The sequence below is a fragment of the Perna viridis genome, chromosome 2 (assembly GCF_037379345.1).
Source record: "Perna viridis isolate PV_CMFRI_1.1 ecotype Kerala chromosome 2, ASM3737934v1, whole genome shotgun sequence".
Lineage (NCBI taxonomy): Eukaryota > Metazoa > Mollusca > Bivalvia > Mytilida > Mytilidae > Perna > Perna viridis.
The window spans coordinates 11437400-11461865 of record NC_142446.1 but is presented as its reverse complement, the minus strand read 5'-3'; the positions used below and the strand labels follow the sequence as shown (position 1 = coordinate 11461865).

Sequence of the window (24466 nt, the reverse complement as noted above, 5' to 3'; positions counted from 1 at the left end):
CAAATGTAGAATGGAATCAGAGTGGTATACATAGTATGATGGTATCCTACCCTTCCACCCAAATGTAGGATGGAGTCAGAGTGGTATACATAGTATGATGGTATCCCATCCATTCCAACCAAATATATACTGGAGCCAGAGTGATATACATAGTATGATGGCATCCCTTCCCTTCAACCCAAATGTATACTGGAGTCAGAGTGGTGTACATAGTATGATGGTATCCCTTCCCTTCAACCCAAATGTAGGATGGAGTCAGATTGGTATACATAGTATGAAGGTGTCCCTTCCCTTCAACGCAAATGTAATATGGATCCAGATCGGTTTACATGTTATGATGGAATTCTACCCTTCCACCCAAATGTAGGATGGAGTCAGAGTGGTATACATAGTATGATGGTATCCCTTCCATTCCACCTAAATGTATACTGGAGCCAGAGTGGTATACATAGTATGATGGTATCCCTTCCCTTCAACCCAAATGTATACTGGAGTCCGATTGGTATACATAGTATGATGGCATTCCTTCCCTTTCACCCAAATGTATACTGGAGCCAGAGTGGTATACATAGTATGATGGTATCCTACCCTTCCACCCAAATGTAGGATGGAGTCAGAGTGGTATACATAGTATGATGGTATCCCTTCCCTTCCACCCAAATGTATGATGGAGTCAGAATGGTGTACATAGTATGATGGTCAGAGTGGAATTCATATTAAGATGGTATCCCTTTCCTCCCACCAAATGTGTACGTTAAGTAATTGAATGTTGTGCACTGAGATGACCATTTTTGAAGTTTTATTGATCAATAAGTTTTTTACAACCAAAAAAAATATATATTCAACAAGTAAAGTTCAGTGAAGACAGAAAAGAACGAGATGAAGGGGACTGATCAGTAAGGCTGGTAATTGTGTTAGTAAGTAACAAAGTCATAGCTAAAATAATTCATTGTTTACCATGGATGCCTTATAGAAGTCATCAACTACATAACCATTCAAAACAAGCATTATATTCAGTATCAAGTTAGTCCAATTCATTGTCACCTAAATCAACTAATGTATCATATACACCAACACCCCACAATTTGTAGACAATGATCCTAAATATGATGTTATAAGACAAGTTTTAACATTCATTACTTTAGCTATGATAACAAATAGTAATTGATGGTCCATACAAACCTTAACTGTGCAAGTAACCGTCTGTGCAAAACATTACATACAATATTATGTCAAACTATGGCTTCATGCACCTTATTATATTAATTACATGAAAAAAACAACACACTTGTGACCTTACAATCAATTGGAGTTTCTATGCATTTCCCACACATAATTTTAAAGCTTGTCTACGAAAGCTTTTTCATCAGTCATGTCATATATGTACAGTACTGTTATGTTTATAAAGATCCAATTAAAAGAGAGTTGTCATTATGTAACTAGATACACATAGTAAAACTAAAGTCCATGCTACAGTTATATCTGACTATTATATCATATACAGAGAAGAGAACTAAAACATGCAGTTAGTTCTGAGCAGTTTTTTATTGTTTCAGAAAAGCTTTCTCATTATTTATTTAAGTTGCATCATTAAATATTCATGGAAAAAGAATAACTAACAAGAGGCTTCCAGAAGCCTGAATCGCTCACCTGGTTAAATTGTTGTCTTTCAAGGGCAATTAACAAGGAGCTGTTCAACAATTTTTACTCAAGGAAGACTTATCATAAGGATCATTTCATCAATTCAAAGTTTCATTCTACTGTGAAAGTATTTTAATTCGTGGACACCAATTTTCATGGATTAGGGAAGAAACACAAGTTAATGGATTCATGAATTCCTGGTTTAGAGGTTTTCAGTACACACATCAATGAAAATCTCATTTTTGTTAAGTACTAAATTTCTTGGTTTGGCCTACACATGAAAACCACGAAAATTGGTACTCCATGAACATTAGTACTTCCACAGTATCTATTACAGTTTTCAAGATATTGGCTGAAAACTGCTAAAAGCGTAACTTTTTGCCTTTCAAGGGCAATAATTCTAACAAGGAATTGTCCAACAACTTTGATCCCTGCAAACTTTTGTAGGCCTTATCATAAGGATCATTTCAGCAATTGAAAGTTTCATTCTATCTATCATAGTTTTCAAGATGTTGGCTGAAAACTGTAAAAAAAAATGTCATTCTTCACCTTTCAAGGGCAATAGCTCTTACAAGGAGTCATCTGACAATTTTGATGCCTGGATACTTAAGTAGGCCTTATAATAAGATCATTTCAGCAATTGATAGAATTTGGCTAAACCTAACGGTTTTAGAGGTTATAACAAAAATTTCTGAATGACATATTTGTTCTATTTTTAGTACTGTTGTAACCATGTTTTTCAATGGATCAAAAATCCCTAAAACAGTTCTATGAAAAATACCCTAAGAAACATTAATACCAAATTTGGTTCCAATTGCTCAAACAGTGTCAGAGGAGAAGATTTAAAAAAAAATAACATTAAAAATAGCAAAAAATTGTTGAAAAAGGGCAATAACTTAAACATGGCTTAACAGATTAAAACAAAAATATTGCAGCAAATAGATCTCATTATGCTGAACACTTAAACCCATGTAAGAATTTGGCTAAACCTTACAGTTTCAGAGATATATGTAAAAAAATACTGTCTGATTCCTATGTTCTATTTTAAGTAACAGCAGCCATGTTTTCCACAAATCAAAAATCCCCACATCAGTTTTAGGCAGAATACCCCAAGAAACATTCATACCAAGTTTGGTTCCAGTTGGTCAAGTAGTGTCAGAGGAGAAGAGTTTTGAAAAATTGTTAACGACCAATGGAGGACAATGACGACGAAGGACAACAACAACGGACACCAAGTGATGGCAGTAGCTCACATGTCCTTCAGCCAGGTGAACTAATAATGATCTAAATACAATTTGGTTATTTAGTTTAGTTATTAACATTTATCTCCATGGTTACAACATTGATACCTTTGAGAGGTAGGAGGTGGTGCTTGACCAGTCTTTAACTTTGCCGATGCCACTCTGGAGTCCAGTCTACGACCTCCTTGACTCAGGTGCTCCCAGTTTTTTGTTTTAGAGTAGGTAAGAACATCATCAGGTAATACAGGCATACTACTAACTAATGATATAGAAGGGAAGAATGGTGCAAACTGTATTTTATCTGAAGGCTTTGGTACTGATAGTGGTCTGCAGACCTGTGAATTTGATCTGTAATAGTAACAAATAAACTAAAACAGTTATGAACAGGTTCCAAATAATTTATAATGCTTTTACAGTGAATGAAGTAAATTCAATAATTGTTGCAATGATTTATTTTTCCAAAAAAATGTTATTAGGCTGTATTTGCAAGTATCAAACCTCACATGGAATTTCTATCATCATAGAAGAATATTTTTTGTCGATATCTAAAAAAATTGAATTGAATTTGTAGTCTAAGTCACAAACTGCAGTTATATATGTGAAACAGGACTTGATTTATGAACTTAAGAATACACAGTATGTTTTCATGTCAACACTGAGGTCTAATAAATTCCACAAATTCCATCAAAAGATCCTCACAGGAGGAGTAAAAATCTAGCTGAGATGCTTTGCATCAACTTAAGGTTCTATCTTATATGTGGTAAAAACTTCAATATAGCTAACCATTCCCAGAACCACCAAAAACATAAACAAATACAAAGTTAGTGGACTCTCTAAAAACTGGCTGTGTGCTTAGACAAAATACTGAGAGAAGCTATACAAACATATGTAGATTGGGATGGTAAATTTTGCCCTGAACTGAAGAAGAAGATTGTATCAAATTGATAGAGCCAGAGGACAACCACAAAACAGGTGATGAAGGCATAGAAATCATGCTTGTTTTTGCCAAGCTTGAAAAATAAGAATAATTGTACATTGCTCTGTTGAATCTTACGAAGTATTTGCTGCAGAAATCTTAAAGTAAGGAATGTGTGAGAGAACTCATGGCATATAAGGCATAGGACCTAAGATGGGAAACATTTGAAGTTTGTAGGGAGTAATCAAGGGAACCAAGATTCTAGGGGAAATCAAAAGAATGCAATCCAGGGACAAAGACCAGATATGGAAAATAAACGAACACAACAAAGAACATAAAATAACCAAAATAATATATACAAAGAAACAAAAGTAAATGAGCAACTCAGACTCCACTAAAAACTAGGAGCATGGACCAGGTGCACCGGTAGGGTAAGCATCCTCTGCTTTTCAAGAAACACCTGCCGAGTTACTCACAAAAAGTCAAGTCTGGGGAACATGAGTCCAGCTGAGGTTCTGCAGTCCTTTTCACAGAAAATCTTGAGTGTAAAATTAGTCTTATGTTATGACATCATAGTAGATCAAGATATCAAAACTTACCACTTATTCTACACTTAATATTCTTTGTGAAATTGACCACCGGTTGTTCTATGTATAATTCCAAACTGGATGGAAACTAGCAGAAAATTTCAAGACATGCAGCTAAATATCCAAAATGCTAAAAGTAGAATGAACCAACAATGAGCAAGACAACAGAAATTCACTCCTTAAAACTACAATCAGTCCAATGTAAAACCTCAAAACAGCTCTAAGATTTAAATAAAATGAGCTAAATACTCATCATATGACCAGACAGAAATTCTAAAATCATTAGCTTATTACCGTAAATTAAGTTCCCTTTCTATGTGTATGAGGTATCTTGGTACCCAGTAAGCCCTCAGTCTCCTCAGAACATCATACTGTGTACGGATAAATACTGTATGGCTAAGGTTTGCATTGCTTGAAGCTTTTGCAATGTGATTTTTGGCATCAATTGTCAAATTCATTTTATACTTGTCTTGGATATCCCTGAAAACATGTAGAAATACTAGTTAATAAGAATAGAGCAACAGGGATGTCCTACATATGTAGGTGCTTCCAAACATGATGGCTAAAAACCTTTCTGTTGGAAATGAGGTATTTCCAAAATAACACACACAGTTAGAAAGTGATTATTTGAACTTATAATACAGACACACAGCATATGTTATAGGAAGTCTCACATATTCCCATTGGTCAAGATATCAGCGGTACAGTATCACCATGTCTCTTTCAGTGATAGGCAAAGCCAAAAATCAAATTATCAATATGAGGGTTTGTCATATTTAACAAAAAACTCATAACATAATCAGTAGAAAGTTGTTGAACAATAAATTAAAATAAAAACTCTTGGAAATTGTGTTTATTTAAAATTTTCAAGGGAAAAGTAAGTATATCACGTTTTTCTTCAAATTTCCTTTTTTATTCACTATACAGCAGTTTTCTGTACTTCAATACATTGCATTTTCATGCCTCTAATCAACTTGCTACACCTCCTTTTAATTTGCTACATCTTATAATGCTTTGCTTTGTCCCCATCAAAAACTTGTATGGACATGATTTGCAATGTCTCTAACATATCAACATGATTTGTCATCCTTCATGAATTGCCCTAACATTTGTCTTTACCTTTCTTGTTGATTATATCTCTTACCTAAATAACCTATTCCTGATTTCATTACTACTTTCATCTTCAAAATTTTCCATTGCATCTTTATAATATTCACAATCTATCCAAAAGTTCAACAATGGAAAACCAGCTGTATTGCTGAGAAAATCTCTAAAGCCATCCATTCCTTCTTGCTGCAAAAAAGATAAGGAAAAGCAGAATTAAATTTTCAATTAATTTTATCTTCACATGTTGGTGTCATTAAATTCTTTACCTTCATTCTTAAACTAAGAAATAAGTAAATTATTCTGATGCATTACATTTACTTACAGTTCCTAATATCTGTTCTTTTAGTTGTTGCAGGGACATTCTTGTTCGTCCTTCTAAATTCTTCACATCCGTTATTGTCTGTTCCTCACTTCCTCTCTCATCCTCAAAAGTGACATAAACTTGTCCATGAGGATCTGGCTCTTCCTCACCAAACAGGAAGTCAAAGTCTCCAAACAAAGGGTGACGCATATAGTCATCATAATTAACTGGAGCAGACAGTACCCTGAAATGAGTCTCGATTGCATAAATGTTATGCTTTGTATCTGCTAGACTTGAATGTAGGATGAAACCTGTTACATTTGAATGTATGCTATGACCTGTTACACATGAACATATGCTATAACCTGTTATACAAGAATGTATGCCATGAACTGTTACACATGAATGTATGCTTCAATATGTTACATGGGAATCAATGCTATAACCTGTTACACTTGAATGTATGCTATAACCTATAACACTTGAATGTATGGTATGAACTGTTACACATGAATGTATGCTATAACATGTAATACTTGAATGGATGCAACAACCTGTTACACTTGAATGTATGCTATAATCAGTTACACTTTAATGTATGCTACAACATGTATTATTTGAATGTTTGTTAAAAACTGTTACATTTTAAAGTATGCTATAATCTATTACACATGAATGTAGGCTATAACCTGTTACACTTGGTCGCCTGAATATAGCTGAAATATTGCTGCTCGGGCATTAACCCCTACAAATCAATCAATCAATCATGTTACACTTGAATGTATACTATGATCTTTAACTCAATTTCAACATAAGATATAAAAGGGAGACTTGTGTACTAAAAGGAATACAAAACCATCACTCCACTTTTACTTACTGATTATAATAAAAAGACATGAGTATATGGATATAACAAAATGGTATAAAATCAGATTTGAAGTGTTATTTTTCATGAACTGTCCAAGTTACTAATTATCATGACAGAAAAAATAAATCTTATTATATCATACTGATCATCGCCATACTCTTCTTATCCTAAATATTCACCTTGCATGTCTCATAAAAGCTTCTTCTGCTTCTGATGTATACTTTTTCTGTTTTAACTGTAACTTTTTAACATCATCTAAACATAAAAAAAGTATAAAAAAAAAACATTTTAACACCAACAATTTGAAAACATAAATTGTGTTTTTTTTTAAGCTAGTTTACCTTTAGTTATTATGAGTGCAAGTAAATAAATCAACATTTACTATATTTAAGTTTTTAAAGTGAACATTGTGGTCTCAATATGAAACAAAGTACATGTATTCCATTGAATGAATGACTTTTATAGTTTTTATGTCCATGAAGAAATAACCTCAGTCATGTTATGCAAACTAAATAACCTATGTAGCAGGATATTTTCAAATGTCATGGGCATTGAGATTGTTTCCAATAGACAGAAAAAAGCACAACAGTAGATTCTTATAATTCAATTTTAGTATCAAAATTTAATGTGTAGATCATAAAAAAAATAGAAGTCACAGTTACATCAAAGAATTTTGAGATAATAGAACACTTTTTTTTTCATTCAAAAAGCTTGTTACTTCTGAGATTAAATTATCACTGTATAAAATGGTTTTCTTTTATAAAATTATGACAGTACTCTAACCTTAAGCATTCTCTCATTTTTCCCAATATTTCTGTAAAAATAATTTTACCGAACTTAGTACAAAATATATAAAATGCCACGTTAATGTGATCACTAGAATTATTGTGAGCAATGCTCATTAACTTGATGCCCACATTTCCCCATTTGATAACACAAGCTTATCACCTCCATACTGATTTGGATTTAAATCTAAATTAAGTGGTGCACAATGGGAACATGTAATAAAGGTTTGGTGAAAGTTTCATTCAATTCCATTCAGTGGTGTAGGAGGAGTAACGGATAAGAAATGGATACCCTTCTGCATAATGGAAAAAGGAAGGATAAACACCCCTATCACTTTATTATAACTCCCACTCAAAGTGGGGGAGGGGTATAATAATTTTACCTCCAGGGTTATTGAACTTGCCATGTTAATGTGTGAACATAATACTACTTACCTCCAGGGTTCTCAAACTTGACAGATGCTTTACCCTCCTTTGCTTCACTTGGTGGTCTGAAATTATTACATATGCTTAAATATATATTGTGTTAAGATCCTTTACCAAACAGATATGCATAATTTTAGAAGTTCTAAAATTTCACTCATAGTACTGCTTCAGTTTGTTTTGTGTTTTCTCATTAAAAGGTGAAACCAACAAAACCAGAAATTCATTAAACAAAGATAAGTATATAATTAGAATCTTATCAACCTAAGATAGACTTATATCTAGACAGACTATAAAAGTAATCTTACTTTCCATCCTTCTTTTTCTTCCTGTGTGTAGCACTCTTTATGATTGGCTTCTCCTGAGAATATTGTGTATCTGTATTTGTACTTCCTCTTATTGTTGTCTCTAAAACAGAACAAAATTGTACCTGTATACAGGATGGTCTCATTAGATGCAATGCATAGCAGGGCGCAATTCCATATGACTCCAGAGGTCAAACCCTGAACAGTTTGGGCAAATATGTACACACCATTCAACATCGATACTCTGAATTTTGATTGAAGTTAAATATTTGACACAGGAAAATAATTTGATTAGTATTACAGTGGCTCCTTTTTGACCCCTTATTCCCCAATAAGCACAACCACAACAAATCAATCCCAGCTATCCTTTTGTAGTATGGCACCTTGTACTACAGTTCCAAAGAGATCCATTCACTAATGCTTCCATAATTATCGCAACATCATGAAATGCCTGTTTTTGGTCCCTTTTATGCCCCCTCATTCCTAAACATTTCATCATAACACATAAAATTAATCCAGGCCTTGATACATATGCATTGTGGTACAATTTCAAAGAGATCCATTTAAAATTTATCATGTTTTTGTCTGTACATTGTGAAAAAGCTTGTTTTGGCCCCTTTTTGGGCCCTTATTCCTAAACAGTTTGTCAAAACCCCCACAATCAATCACAGACAATAACAGAAAACAGACATTTCAAACTATGGTGTTAAGTATTATTATCCAAATACTGCAATTTTTATTATACTTGAAGAATAAATAATTATTTAGAAAAACTATAGTTATTAATTAACAACTAAAGGCACTTTACAAGACCATGTTCATTTTTAAATTCTAAAACACATGTCACTGTACCACTACACAAATAGTGGCAATGTTAGAGGGTGGGGTACATTACCCTTCATTGCCCATATAATGATTTGAAATAGAAGGGTACTGATTCCAATACACATCTAGCAAGGCTACTGAATGATTCAAATGCTCTCTAGGTAGAAATTTGCCCTACATTATACCTAATGTGTCCAACTTTATTATGACAGAATACCTGTGTGATCTTTTGGATACTATCAAATCTAAATTTAGCTGTCAACTTAGGAAGAAATTATGACAGAATAATCACATATTTGGTCCCAAAAGTGCAAAACTAAACAAAACTGTAATGCTAGCTATGATGGCTTACATTTCTATATAGTCCTATTAAAATACATTCAACAATATCAGATGTGTTGCTACTACAAGCTTTAGAATAGGTTAACCTCATGAAAAAACCCTAAAGGTAGATTACCTCCCTTTGTTAGGATCAAATAATAACTTCCTTCCTGCAAATCTACATGTGATGCCAAACCTTCATATACAATTTCAATAAATTAAGGAGGTGTTGCACTTACAAGGTACATGGACAGTTGGAAGGACAGACTGACTGACAGACAAAGAGAAAAATGATTCCTTGATATCCACAAACTATGTTTGTGGTGGTAATAAAATAAGCAAGTGAATGTATTCATCAACTCATTCCAAGTTAATTGAAGTTTCTTCCTTATCACAAAACTAACCTGATCCCAGATCAAGTCTATTTGGTACACTGTATGCTCGACTTCCTGGTCTTTGATAAGGGAACAGTGCAGAGTAACGATACTGTCCTTCTCCAAATCCCATATCATAATCATCAATTTCATCATGAGCACTATTGTCTGCACTATTACTTAAACTTGAAACATAACTCTCTGACTGTCGACTGTAGCCACGAATCTGTTGACTAGAACCACGACTTGCTGAGTATCGGTCATCTAATGGCCGCAAAAGTAACTTACATAATTTAAACTCCCTAAATAATTGTGTACTGAAAACAAAACAAAAATTTGTGGACTAAAGATGATTTAAATATGTTACAGTACATTTATTTGTATGAATTTGGTTTGACCCAACAAAAACCTTTCAAGTTATCTAACCAACCCTGTTTTTCCCTCCTATCGTTAATTTTTATGGTTTGCCTAGCCATCCGATAAGAATTCCTCAAACCCCTAGTGCACAATTACAGGGGTTAGGCTTACTGGATTTGAACAAGTAAAAATCCCTAAAATGTATATTATCTTTTGTTAAACCAACTCACAGTGACAGAATGATTCCAATAAACACTCACAAACTTTTGACTGCATTAGCTCCCTTAACTTTATTTGCATGGCTATATCAAATTGAAATTTTAATGCTTGAATTATAGTTTTCAGAACACATTAGCAGAAATACAACCAGTGACCACATGGAAAGACATATGTATAAATATATACCCAGCATCTAATGTTATTTTGAAGGAGTTACCAGAAACAAAATCATATTTATTTGTCTTGTGCAAAATATTGGTCCACTGAATATAAGCATCACTCATACTTAACAGGAAAGTTTTAAAATGGTTGAACTTCAGCACTAGCAATATAGTTGGTGGTAGAATTAAATTATATATAATACTCAGCCTAATGTGGAATTCAATTAAACAGTACACAACAGTAAGAAGGAATTATGTATTTAGTGCATAATGTAAATAATGTCTTTAATTAATTCAATCTGCATTTAACAAATAGTAATCTTTTACATATGTGTAAATAAATTGTCAAAGATTGATGTATATATATATCAACGGCTGTGACAATATAGTAGTCGTTCCAGAAGAATTTAATCTCATGCTTTTGTTCAACTGATTTAAAGTTTGTCGATTTTTTTGGTGCATATGTGAATAAATGTATTTACAAAGCAATCAGGGAATTTTGTAGGGTGTTTAAACAAACAGCTTAGGTACAAAAATGCACTAAATATACAAAGTATCCCTACATAAACAGCTTACAATACAGAGGAACTACTTGTAGAAGTGCCAAAATAATTAAAGGGCTTGTATAAAAGGCAGATCTTGGTGATAAAGGTCTTTTAATACAAACATACACTTTGTGACTTTATACTGACCAAAATTCAATATTACATAAGTTAACTACTTCACACTAAATGAAACCTTTCACAAAACTTTCTGAAGCTTAAATCATTTCCTCATTGTTACAAACCTCTCACATTTTTATACTTCAGCAACATATATACACTATTTCAAATTCAAATGTAGTTCATGATTGAATACAGGGGCAGATTCAGGTGGGAGCATGGCGGGCATGTGCCACCCATCCCTAAAATTTGCAAAGCATGGGTTGTAAGGGGTAGATTTAGGCGGTTTTAGGTTGGAACTTTAATTTCTCGCTAATTTTACCACAAAAAATATCTACATTGCACCCACTCTAGAAGAATATTTCAAAAATTTAACCTAACTCTGCACCCCCTAATTGAAAATCCTGGATCCGCCCCTGGAATATGTTTAAATGAAGAAAATATGTGTAAGATAGGCTTTATTTCTCAAGCAGTCCAAATAAAGTTATACAAATAATCAGTAGCACATAAAATTCTAAGGAACAGTTCTATACAACCCAGTAAAGTATATACAACATGTACTTTCAATGAAAAACAATATCCAATAAAATAAGGCACTGACCAATTTTATCCTGAGGAGGGGCTGGAATTTGATGTTGGATAAAAAAATAAATTTATGTAATCAGCATAATGATTAAAGAAAACTATATTTCTATTTGAAAATCTGTCTTGTTAAGTTTTAAGTAAAATATAAAACCTTTTTTTTTTCAATGGATGAATAAAAACACATTTTTTCAAAAACCCTGAATTTTTTTTTATGGCAAAAAGATACCACCCTCCGCCCCCCTTTTTCACTAATAAAATGGTCAGTGCTTTAAAAGTAATCATCAATACTTCAAAATTCTTTAGATCAAGTAAATATTATTATATCACGTGAGTAGCCTGATATAACTGACAGATAGACAGGCACAAATCAATCAAACCTTTCTCTTAGCTCGCAATGGCAAATAAATAGTGAGAAGAAGTACTATGTTTCACTTATTCTCTCAATAGTCATTATACACCTTACCTTAGAAAAAGAGGCAACCTTTCAGTTCTTGCCCATTCAAGTAATGCTTCTCGCTCCTCATCTGTTGGTCCATAAGGCAAACCATCACTGTTGTTACCTCGGGAACTACTACTGTGGGCATTTCTCTCTGATATATCTGCCTCTTCAAAAGCACCAGTCAAGCGATTGTATGTTAACCGCTGAGGGAAGACCTGTGTTATGATATGTTATGTATATATTTTCAAATATTTGACTTCCTATATCATTGTTACAGATGTCTGAAACACAGTATCTTCATTTCAACATTAAGTTACAGAACAGAGTGTTCTGTTCCCATGCCACAACCTAACTCTCTTTCAATGATATTGTACCTTAAAGGGGAAGTTGGACAGTATGGATTCTTCAAAAAAGACAGTATTCCAACTTTATAGGTATATAGTATATGATATCAGATCCCAACAACTAGACATAGCATTTGACATTTTATCAACTCATTGTTTCACATCTACTGAACATGCAAGTATTAAAGTGCTTTATAGGTCAAAATTAAATTCAAAAAGCTCCTGTCACCTGTAATGTTTGACATAACCCATGACTACACAAAATACATGTATCAATTTACTAACAATGACAGTGGGGATTTTATAATCAAAGACTTGTAACAGTTAACAAAAATGTAATCCTTTCATTTACACAAATTGTATTTCTACTGTGATTGAACAGAATATAACTTATCAAATAACTTATCAATAATATCATGATTTGTCAAAATATCACATAATTTCATACTCCAATTCCATTATTTCATACATACTAGATATCTTTATTAACGGTACATTACAACAAAGTGTGGACATTATAAACAGTGAAAAATTCACAAGAAAAATATCATTTGTATGTATCTTTATCATTAGGCCTAAAGTAAATAGAGTAAAACTTGTACTAATTCACTATTCAAATTTAGTCAGGTTATTGATCTCAGGCAATTATTTACACAATAAATGTTCTTAGATAAAGTTGGCATTTCTGTGACTATGTGTATCAAAAAGTAGCTTATATTAGTCATTTTTATCTTATACTAATGTTTAAACAAAATTTATAAAAATTGAAAATCTAAGATATTATATTATCTTTAATTGTAAAATGTTTAATCAAGGAAACTGTAATTAGTGAAAATGATTAAATATGATGACATATAAGAAGTGATGATTCTGACAGGAATTTGTTTATTAATTTTTCATACTTAAAGGTTAAGAGAGAAGACAATCAAATTCCAGAGTATAACATAGAAGAATGTCTCAATCTGCTGTTAGTATCAAGTCTTGACACATCTTGTTCAGGATTTCTTTAAAAAAACAAAACGAAAAACTTTCTGGACTCTGAGGAGAGACATTGATCAATTCTGTGCCCATAGTGGATAGAAAATGAATGGTCTCTTATTGGTTACAAAGTTTATTTCCATACAATTTGATTTACTTTCTACAAACTATGCAATCTTTCACGGAACAATTCATTTACACATGCTATTTATCTATATAGAAGTGTGGTATAATCATAAGGAAATGATTGATCAGTTTAACATACTGCCACCCATTGAAACCAAAACAATAACTATTCCTAACATCAGAAAACCTTTTATCTAATCAAACAAATTCTTTTTCATTTAAACAATAAATGAATGAAATGTTCAGGAGAAAATCAATGTAGTGTTGTTACCTTAACAGGTAGTAACAACTATTTTTAATCAATTATGTTTGTACCTTGCTGATAGATTGTTATTAGAAAATTAAATCTAATGCCTAAATTCTAATTTTGCCATGGAAATATCAATTTTATTCTAATTTTATGTAAAACTTGTTAATGTTTTCTAATCAGCAGGAAGCTATAGTCGGTAGTTAGACCTCTATTACATTCTCATAATGAACAGACCTGGCACAATTCGATGAATGTTTGTTGATGTTAACAATTGTTCATAATTAAAGGATAGTAAAAGCTAAATATGGCAACAAAATAATTTCAAAAATAATTATTCAATTGCATTAATAATAATGAAATAAATATCTTAATTGTAAAATATTTGCCAAAATAACTAGAGGTAAGTGATGTAAGGACACACAATGTTTATTAATTCCATATTTAAACCTTTTAAAGATAATAACTCCAAGTAATTACAATTTTAAAAATAATTAAAAAATGGATTTATTTATAAATCAAAACAGTTCAGCAATAGGAAATGTTGTTGGTTCCTCTTGTCACTTATTGATAACAATAAAACACACATCAATACACTCAGGTCTTCAATATTTCCTCTCATGGAAGTTTAAAAATGTAAATGAAAGTAAAGGTGTCATTCCATTGAACTGAATGGTAACTAACTAATCCTAGTTTTATCATAAATTCATATTGGCATGCAATTTATTCTACAAGGTCTTGTTCTTCCTATTGTGTAGCAATTTTTCATTTTGAACATAAGAAATCTTATAATCCAAAGTCTTTTCTTTCCTAGATAATTCGTCCAATTTCATTATCGATTTTCTATTCATGATATGCATTAATATATTTATACTGGAAGTTTACCCAGTAACTTTAAAAGTTTAAAGTATTAACCTAGGCTGAGATTTATTTACAAATGTAAGTTTCTTGGTTCATCATAAAGAAAAGAGAGTACACATATTAAAGGAAACCTTATATCATACCGGTAGTGAGAGGAATGCATTGAAATAATCCAAGAACAGGTCATCATATGCCAATAAGTCTTCTAGATTTTCTCCAGTGATTTCAAGTGCTGGAAAGAAAAAACAAAATACAGCTCAAGCTATATGTTAACAATAAATAAATCTTTCAAGGACAAGAGACTCACAAGAAACATAGTGGCAGGTACCACAGGTATGACATCCAACGTTGTATCTTAAATTTACACTAAAAATTAAAAAAAAAAAAAAAACAGTTTTTACACCATATGCAAGTTGTATGACACCATAACAATAAACATTTGGATGCTACATCTCAATACCAAGTCTAAAGGGAAAGTCACACTAGTGAATGTAGTCCACAGACCTTTTCATGTTAACTGCGGAATAGTCAATGAGCATGTGTGGGGCATGCTCAATATACACTTCATCCAGGAAAATTCTTTAGTTCTACCCAAGTCTTATTTCACGGAAGTAAATACCATGAATGATCATTGACAGCACGAAAAGGTCTATTACCATGTACAAATACTTGAGAAATAGAGAGTTAGTTAGATACAGATGTAAAAGCATCCTTTGGATGATAAGCAACATATTTATCTTTAAAACAAACAAAATTTCAAGCCACATTAGGTTGTTCAATTGCCTTATTCGGCAAATTTTACATTAAGTCATTGGTTAAAGTGTAGCAATATTTCTACATTGAGCAAGGGGTAAATTTACATTTAGTCAGAGATAAAAGTGTAGCAATAATTCTACATTAAACCAGGGGTAAATTTATATTTAGTCAGGGGTAAAAGTCTAGCAATGTTTCTACTTTAAGCCAGATATAAATTTATATTTAGTCGGGGGTAAACGTGTAGCAATATTTCTTTTTTAAACCAGAGGTAAATTAATATTTAGTCAGAGGTAAAAGTGTAGCAATGTTTCTACTTTAAGCCAGGCATAAAATTTACTTTAGGCAAAGGGTAATGGTGTAACAATATATTTATACTTATGTCAGGAGTAAAATTGTAGGATTATTTCTTTATTAATACAGCAAAACCTTAGCATTTAGTCACTTTAAAATTCAAAATTCTGTAAGGTTTCAAAGGCTACAATCCGAGCTAATGATAATATTGAAATAAAGTTTGCTTACCTATCTGATATGCTTGCTTAGCTAATTTATACATAGAATCATCAGAGCTTGATGTATCTGTCATGTTTCTCTAAGTTCATGTTGCATAACTTAATGACTGTTTGAAAAATCCCTTGTTTATAATTTAAGCATTTTTTGATTAGCCAATACTCATTTCAAATCAAATTTGGCACCGAAATATACTTTATAATACTTATCTTGATTTTCTTACTAGTCAGAAGAAAATGAACAAATATATGATAAACATGTGAAAGGGGTTGTGAATGTTAACAAATTGTGTTGTTAGGGAAATTTGGTACGTTATCTTTCTGAAAACTTTGATTGTCTTTCCAGTACACACTCTTTAACCAGTGAACCATGGAAACTTTCTTCAGTTTTTTAACACATGGAGTGAATGGTTGAATGAGACATCTGTGTTGATATTATTGACATTTATAGAACTGAGCAAAAAAAGGTAAGACTGAGGAACATATTAAGTCAATTCAACTTTAAATAAGTCATGTGACTTCTATAAAAACACAGCTGATTGACCTCATGTAACACATTTATGTATGTGTCTGAGTGTATATAATAAAATCTGTAAAATAAGCAGTGAATACTAAAAGTTGGGTAACTTATGTCTCAATGCCAAAGAGAGATAACTCATTTCCTAAGTTGAATAAAAATCACAATTTAAACCAAGATGAGTAACAATTAAGGTAATATTTTTTTCAATATTATTCAATCTAATTAAAATATGTTTTCAAAGATCTAAAAACATCCCATTGGAGGTCTTTCATGGTTTAGAATGAATAAATTAATTATAAATAGACCAATCATATGGTTGTCATCAAAATCCTGAAAAAGACAGAAAAAAATCTGAATGAGTTAAGTCAAAGTGTATATGTCAACCTTTGACCTAATATAGAATGATGTTAGACCTTCCATAACCAGAGTGGGAATGACATAGAGTAATCAAGTTTTAATCTGACTGTAATTGTCCTCTTACAGATTATATAGCATATATATTCATTTCATTCATTTTATTCAATTTGACTTAATTGACAACTTAATTTTTGTGGAAATATGTTCACATTTGTAAAAAGTAAGTGGCAAAAATTTATCAAAGACACTGATAACTTGTATCACAAAAGGATGCAAAATTGGCACAAACTGATACATGCATCTCCTCTATGGATAGTCCAAACCTTGAAGTCCAGATAAGGCCAAGAAAAAAATGTGTTTAAGGTTACCCTACCTACCCTTTTTTCTGCCTGCCCTAGCACATTTTATTGGTATTTTTTTATTTAATGCTGCTGGACTATCATTAACTTGAAGGTGTGTACATGTATACACTTATTGAAGACCATTTGGTGATCTCTGAATTTTCTGTTTTTACAGGGGTTATATGATGCTGCATTTGTTCTGCTTCATAACTTCTGTTCACTTTTCTATACAGAAACATTCAAGCACACTGTTTTGCACAAAGATGACATGGTCTAATTTAGTAAAACTTAAAATTAAAGGTTGAATTTCGTTGGGTATATTGATTAAATGTAGTTAATTATTACATAGGCAGATGTGATGGTAAAAAAAGAGTAAATTAAATGAAGAAAGGTATCTGGAACATTTCTGTCCTCTTCTGTATTAGGTTCTCTCCTCAGCATCAGCTGGTTGATTTTCAAAATACATAATTTTGCACAAACTTTAGGAACTAAAATTTAAGGAAAGTTAATCGAAAAGGGTGTTATTTTTACCTATTTCCCATCTCTTCCATGCATGCTTTCTTCAAGTTTAATTTCTAAGTGCCTAATATCCTATAAAACATAGTACTTAGTTTCTGAAAGGCATCCCTAATTTGTACTGGAACTATGTCATATTTTTCAGTATGTTTCTATGATGATTGGTTTTTATGACAATGTCATTTAATACATTTTTTAAATTATCTGAACCTGTATGCATCTAGAAAAATATGTACTTTTTATGAAAAAAAAACACTTGAAATTTCTGTCTTGACTACCCCAAAACAGCTTTATTTCTACCAAATAAGACTAAATTTGCAGAATAATTCTACCTAAACAGACAATTTTTTTTCTTGGCCTGTTCATAACGTTTGCAGAGGAATTCTTGAAATCTTCAGTTTATGCCGCAGGAAGGCCACCAAGGAAAAAAATTAGTCTCGAAAGATGATATAATTATCTATCTTTTTGTAATTCTGAATTTTCACTGGACGCACAATTTTCTTCAGTTGCCTAAGTCATAGTTACGTTAGAAATTAAACATTCCAGTGGGAGATCCAGGGGGTGGTCCCACAGCGATCGGGATCATCCCTTTATCAAACCTCTTTTTTTTTTCGAGGTGTTAATTATTTGATTAACCTTTCATAGTAATACTTGATCCGGAGGTGTCAAAATGGCAGTATAGTAATCCTAAAGTAGACTTTAAATATATTTCTTGTTCTGAAGTATGGAACATTTACTGTAAGGTCATCAAGTGTTCTTGGTCAAAAGGATATGTTGGCCTCATATGTACTGCTCTTACAGTTACATTTTCTTAATTTGATCAGACAATCGATTACAGGTGTTTTGTCATCAAACCACTAATTAATACACATGATCCGTGCACACAACCCACTTACAAAATTTCAAAGTATTTCTCAGAAAAAGAACCCCCACCAAAAAAAAACAAATTGAATGCAAAACAAAATCACGGGTTATGAAGAATAAAGTTAAGGCACTCAGTTGTATCAGTGCGATGGAGACTATTTAAAATAACATCAGTTATTCCTTAAGCAAAAAAGAAAAATGCAAAAAAAAAAGAAAAGGAAAAGTAGTTAAACCTTGCCGTTTGTTGTTAAATATGTAGTTTTATATTGAAACCAGAACTTGTTTCATGGGGTTACATTAAACACACGGTTCAACCGTTAGTGGAACTCAACTTTTGCAAATGACATGACTCGGGGATGAAAAAAATCAAGCAAATTGATGTTCATGATTTTTAGAAGGGATTTTTATAGTAATCTATTTCCACGAGGAATGATTTGTGTTGGTTTCTTTTCACTTTCATTCCTTTTCACTGGGTTGTCTTTTTTATCACAGCGTTGTTCATGACGTTGAAATTTTTTACATTATTCAAGTTTTTTTCCACGGAATTTTTTTCTATTTTGTACTTTTATTCTTTTTTTTGGGGGGGGTGGTGGTGTTCATGTGTGTGTGATGGCATAAAAAGCAGTATTTAAAATAAATGAGGGGATTGATCATCCTATTTAAACTGTAGATTGAAGAAAAAAGACTTGTAAACTGACCTGTTTTTAGACTTAGAAAGTTCCACGCTGACCAAGGAATATTGGGTGTTATAGCAACACGTTGGCGTTTGACTTCATTAAAATACTCCGAAATCGCCGAATACCAAAGAGAACCATCGGATCCTATGTAAGAATAACTCATTTCAAGTCAGAACCAAATGAAATCGATGCTAAGGTTTATCCTTTCACGTTTGTTTCTTGGCAACGTGCATTCAGTGATGTAAATTATGTTTGACTTTTTTCATAAGCCACTCTGGATGTAATGAGTTGTAAAAACGACAAAACTGTACAAGCTGCGTGTAGAATTTTACAACTTGAGCATTTGAATAATTTCCAGCGAAAAGAGCACTCACGCGATAAGTTAAACTTTTGTAATTAAAAAAAAGCAACTACACACTAAACAAAAGGACACCAATTACAGTGGCCTTATGAAAAACAAAATTAAGAAATTTGGTTGGAAAATGACATTTGCATTGAATAACTATCTCAACGGATCAATTTAACCGTTGGTCTACATTGACATACCAATGTCACTGGTTGCTTAAAATAATTGGTCTTCCAAATTTTGGTTTTAACACGGAGGGATTAGGGAATGAGGTCACTGAATGATACGGAAACACGATAGTTCAGTCAGGTATGTCATATCACAGCATCGTTTTATGCAAAATTAATTTTCTCATTGAGTTAAATAAATATGTCGCTGAACTTAAGGATACACAAGAAACCAGATGAAACTCGATTTTGAATAGTGTCAGGAATGAAACAATGGTAAGTGAAGTTAGGACGATGATTATGTTAACTGTTCTCAATAACCTGTAAAGATCATTATCATTCATTTACTTAAAAAAAAACAATGAAGAAGACGTGATATATATGAGCATAGATGAAATATGCCAGGGCAAATAAAGAAAAAAACTACGAAAGTGATAACGAGTTTAAATGTAAAAAATAGTCTAATCCAGATTCCCTACCTGCAACCACCTGGTCTCCTTGAATTTGATGATCAGGGGGACAATATTGAGCAGATGAATTCTCTGATGAGCATGCCATGAAAGGTTTTTGATACATATGATTCAACCAACACTAGTTTATGCACTATGCCCATGGCATCTACATTCTTAAACAGTGTTAAGCCTCTGAATGAAAACAACATTTGCTTAGGATCAATCGATTTATTTAGAAACCGCATCACTTTCAACGATTTTGAATTTAAAATGTTTAGATACTAACTCGGCGGAATCTAGGATGAAAATATTTACTATGGTTTGCGGTTAATCTTATATCAATAACAAACAATACTATACAAGTATTCAGACTTATCTAGATTTAAACCAGAAACAAATTAATTCAGTTATCATGTAAAGCCATCACCATTTTTATTTTCATTTCTATGTAAACGTGTTGGAAAGGAAAGGAGCATTATTGAAACCATTTTAATGTTGTGTATCGTGTATTTTTGTTGTTGTTGGTCATTTTTGCTTCAAATGTATACAGGTTATAACATTCATAGATGGAACGGGTAAACGCTTTATATCAATATGTACTTACAGATATCTGATGAAATTAACCGCTATCTACATACTGGTACTTACAAATCTCTGGTGGCATTAACCACTACCTACATAAATCTACTTACAGATCTCTCGTGACATTAACCGTTTTCTACATGCATGTACTTACGAATCTCTGGTGACATTAACCGCTATCTACATACATGTACTTACAGATCTCTGGTGACTGTAACCGCTGTCTACATAACGTTCTTTTGGGTCTCTGGTGACATTAACCGCTATCTACATACATGTAATTACAGTTCTCTTGTGAAATTAACCGCTACCTACATACACATACTTACAAATCTCTGACATGGTGACAGATTCAAGATTAATATCCATCGTTGTAATTTTCAAAAATAAAACATTTTAGTTTGATTGTTCATATGAATATAAGTATATGACTAAACTAAAGCTATAATATCCTGTTTTCTGAACTTTTAAGATCAACGCAGTTGCGGGAGGAGATGGATCTGATTTGAAAATTTCTAGTGTCTTCAGATTAAAAAATCTGATTTATTTGTACAGATATTTTAAATTAATCGCAAATGAACAATGAGAGTGACAAGACACTAATGCAGTAAGTATTTGATCTAGGTGGTATGTCAATAAAATGACAATAATTGATGATATATGTTTGTATAATCTTTTATAGGATGATTTTTTTATTAAGGAATCGTCAAGTACTACTAGTATATGGACGTTCTGCCTTTATTGAATAATAGACGACCGCTGCTGTATCTCTGCCTACGTGAGCAACGGATAACCGCCGTTGTGTCGTATCATGAATCACCAAGTATTGTTTAGGAGTTCTACTCAGTGAGCAAAACTCGGTCAACCTGTAACAATACGGCTTATCTACGTTGTAGTGTAGAGTAATGTATATAGACACCATAGCTAAATAGTTAATGTATATAGACACCATAGCTAAATAGTTAATGCCCTCGCCGTTTGACTATCAAATTTTAATTCACAGTTTTCATGTATGAACAACTAAGTATTTTTTTTGGACTGCAAACATTATATTCCGTTCTTTAAAAAAATAAATTTTCAAATAATCTTAACTTTTTTTTAATGCAGATTCTTTTCTATAGTATGTATGAATTCTTGGCAAATTTTATGTATGACAATTTACTAAAAGAAGGGTTTCGTTATTTTGTTATTTTCAGTGTTTATTAGTTATAGACATCCGCTTTAGACCTATTGTATATATTTGGTTCAAGTTACATTACACTGTCGTGATCAATTTTCTTCATAAACCGTTAAGTAATCTTGTACATGTACAGAGAGGGCTGCGCATTAAATTATCAAATAAAATATTTAAATGGAATATTTTGAATAATCCAGGTGGATTTATTTATTTTGTATTACAGAATGTCCGGTATTGCAAAACGGCTCAATAACGATTTAGTATAAATTGATAATTTCCTTCACTTAAAGTTGTGTTGTGCAAAAGCCCGGTCTACAAAAAAAAATACAAATAAAGCTTTAGAACATGCAAATCATATACTTTAAAAATGAATAACCAAACTTCCTTTCTATGCATTTTTCTGGCGATCACAGATAGAATGGATATGTTAATTACTTACTTTTCATTCTGAACAGTGATGGTCTGTCCGTTGTAGCGGATTGTACATCCCTTTTCATTTATTTAATCCTTATTTTCACTTTCAAAACATAGAGTAAAAATTATTTTAAGTTATCAATGACATTTAAAATAGTCACAGATCAATTGTTTGTTGCTAGGAACTCACCACGTTGTTTATTAATAACCCGACTGAACAGAGGCATTTAATTTTTTGCCGCATTAAGTACTATTGATAATAGACATAATTAGGAGAATTTAAATTATATTAACAAGTAGTCAGATCAGACACGCAAAAATTGGAATATAGACATATAAAGCGGTATAAATTTTACTTTTTCAGTCGAATCCTTTAAAACACAATTGAATATCTACATTTTGATGCGTACGGCCACTTAAAAATTCAGACTGAATAAGTATGGAAAGATAGACTTTTGAGATATCTTTTGACAGAATGATCTTTTTTGAGATATCAGATACCTAGAGATTTTCTTAGATATCTAGTGAGAAAGTCAAATTCCCCTAAAATTCTTCGAAATTACATTTAAAGTCCTTTTGTTTCTTAAGTTATTTGTTTCACATATGACAAAACATTATTGTTTGTTTTCCTGTATTGTGTTGACTTGGTTTTCTTATACTTTTTCCAGGTACAGTTTTATTGCAACACTTCTGTAGCAGTGCAAAGCTATTGACGGACTGCAATAGTAGTACCAGACATTTACTGGACTACAGTAGCAGTGTCAGACAGTTGCTGGAATATTATAGCGGTGCCACACTACTAGTGGCCAGACTATATAGTCTCTATAAGACTACCGATACCAACAGTTATCGAGCTAATATATTTTAGTAGGGCCAAACTTTTCCTCGTTTAGTGCCTGTGATTTTTTACGCGTTGTTTTTAATACTCACTTAAAGAGCTGTATGATAAGATGGATTTCAGACTAGTTTATCGAAAAGTAACAACATACCTGTAGCATAGCTTTGGGTGACAAGATTTCCTGAATAACTCTGTGCCATCAGAACACATTGTGCTAAACCAAAAGATACATTTTCAATTGAAATTTCAGTACATTCTAATACAAACACGAAAATTCAACAACCCAACCATATGATAATGTAACAGATTGGACGGTTCGTAGCTCTAAAGAACGCTACCCTTTGTATTGTTTTAATACACAGTATAAATTTTATGACAAGATCATATCTCACAACGGGTTTCATAGGTAGTCCAATTCTATAGGAATTTCAATATCAAAAGAGTCTAGGGCGGTTCATAGTAAGATTCGTTAATATACCGTAAACATTATTTACCCCTTGAAAAAGTAAACATAAAGTTAAATTCTAAAATGTAACGGCAAATTTTATTACATCACAAAATAAACACTTATAAGTACCCAGTTACATTTCTATCTGGGAGAAGGACGAAAGTCAATACAAAGATATGGAAGTATAGTTGACTGTCGATCTTGTCGGGCGATAAAACACTACATATTCTTTATCGTTATTTATTCTACTCGAAATAAACCAGCTTGAAAACCGGAGACAACAAAACAAAAGGCTCACAGGAGCCTGAATCGCTCATCTTGTTAAGTCTTTGCCTTTCAAGGGCGATAACTCCAATAAGGAATTGTAGGACAATTTTTACTGAAAGAAAACCTTGGTAGGACTTATCATAAGGATAATTTTATTAATGAAAAGTTTCTTTCTGCCTATTATAGTTTTCAAGCTATTAGATGAAAACTACTAAAACATCATTTATAGCTTTTCAAAAGCAATAATGAGTTGTCCAACAACATTGATCCCCTTCAGACTAATGTAGGCCTTATCATAAATATCTTTTCTGTAATTGAAAGTTTCTTTCTATCTAGTTTTCAAGACATTGGCTGAAAACTAAAAAGTCACTAGTTTTTTCACCTTTCAAGGGCAATAACTCTGAGAAGGAGTCGTCCAACGGATCCCCGCAAACTTTATGATAAGAATCATTTGGGCAATTGTTGGAAAAAAAACGGCTAAACCTAACTGAGAAAAACTTATAACTGACCCCTTTGTTCTATTTTTAGTAATAACGGCCATGTTTTGCTATATAAAGAATCCCCA

The 24466-nt window shown here is 32.3% G+C and overlaps 1 protein-coding gene across 13 annotated transcripts in view; it reads right to left on the bottom strand.

Moving 5' to 3' along the window:
* The window catches only part of LOC148623631 (uncharacterized), a 49782-nt gene extending 26251 nt beyond the window's left edge, over window positions 1–23531 (bottom strand). For 2 of the 13 annotated variants that reach the window (XM_088565599.1, XM_088565601.1), the window contains exons 1-12: window positions 19232–20196; window positions 14817–14905; window positions 12142–12332; window positions 9725–10011; window positions 8178–8277; window positions 7882–7937; window positions 6841–6916; window positions 5815–6037; window positions 5530–5678; window positions 4680–4865; window positions 2991–3230; window positions 1183–1203 (exon numbers count right to left, since the gene is read on the bottom strand). In XM_088565599.1, coding sequence (XP_088421725.1) covers window positions 1183–1203; window positions 2991–3230; window positions 4680–4865; window positions 5530–5678; window positions 5815–6037; window positions 6841–6916; window positions 7882–7937; window positions 8178–8277; window positions 9725–10011; window positions 12142–12332; window positions 14817–14905; window positions 19232–19373 — 1760 coding nt within the window. In that variant the 5' untranslated portion in view covers window positions 19374–20196. Of the gene's footprint in view, window positions 1–1182; window positions 1204–2990; window positions 3231–4679; window positions 4866–5529; window positions 5679–5814; window positions 6038–6840; window positions 6917–7881; window positions 7938–8177; window positions 8278–9724; window positions 10012–12141; window positions 12333–14816; window positions 14906–19231; window positions 20203–21086; window positions 21200–22373; window positions 22452–23337 lie in introns of those variants that run through there. The other 11 variants (XM_088565594.1, XM_088565596.1, XM_088565597.1 and 8 more) reach the window with 11 other exon arrangements.
* Between the last annotated feature and the right edge of the window lie 935 nt (window positions 23532–24466).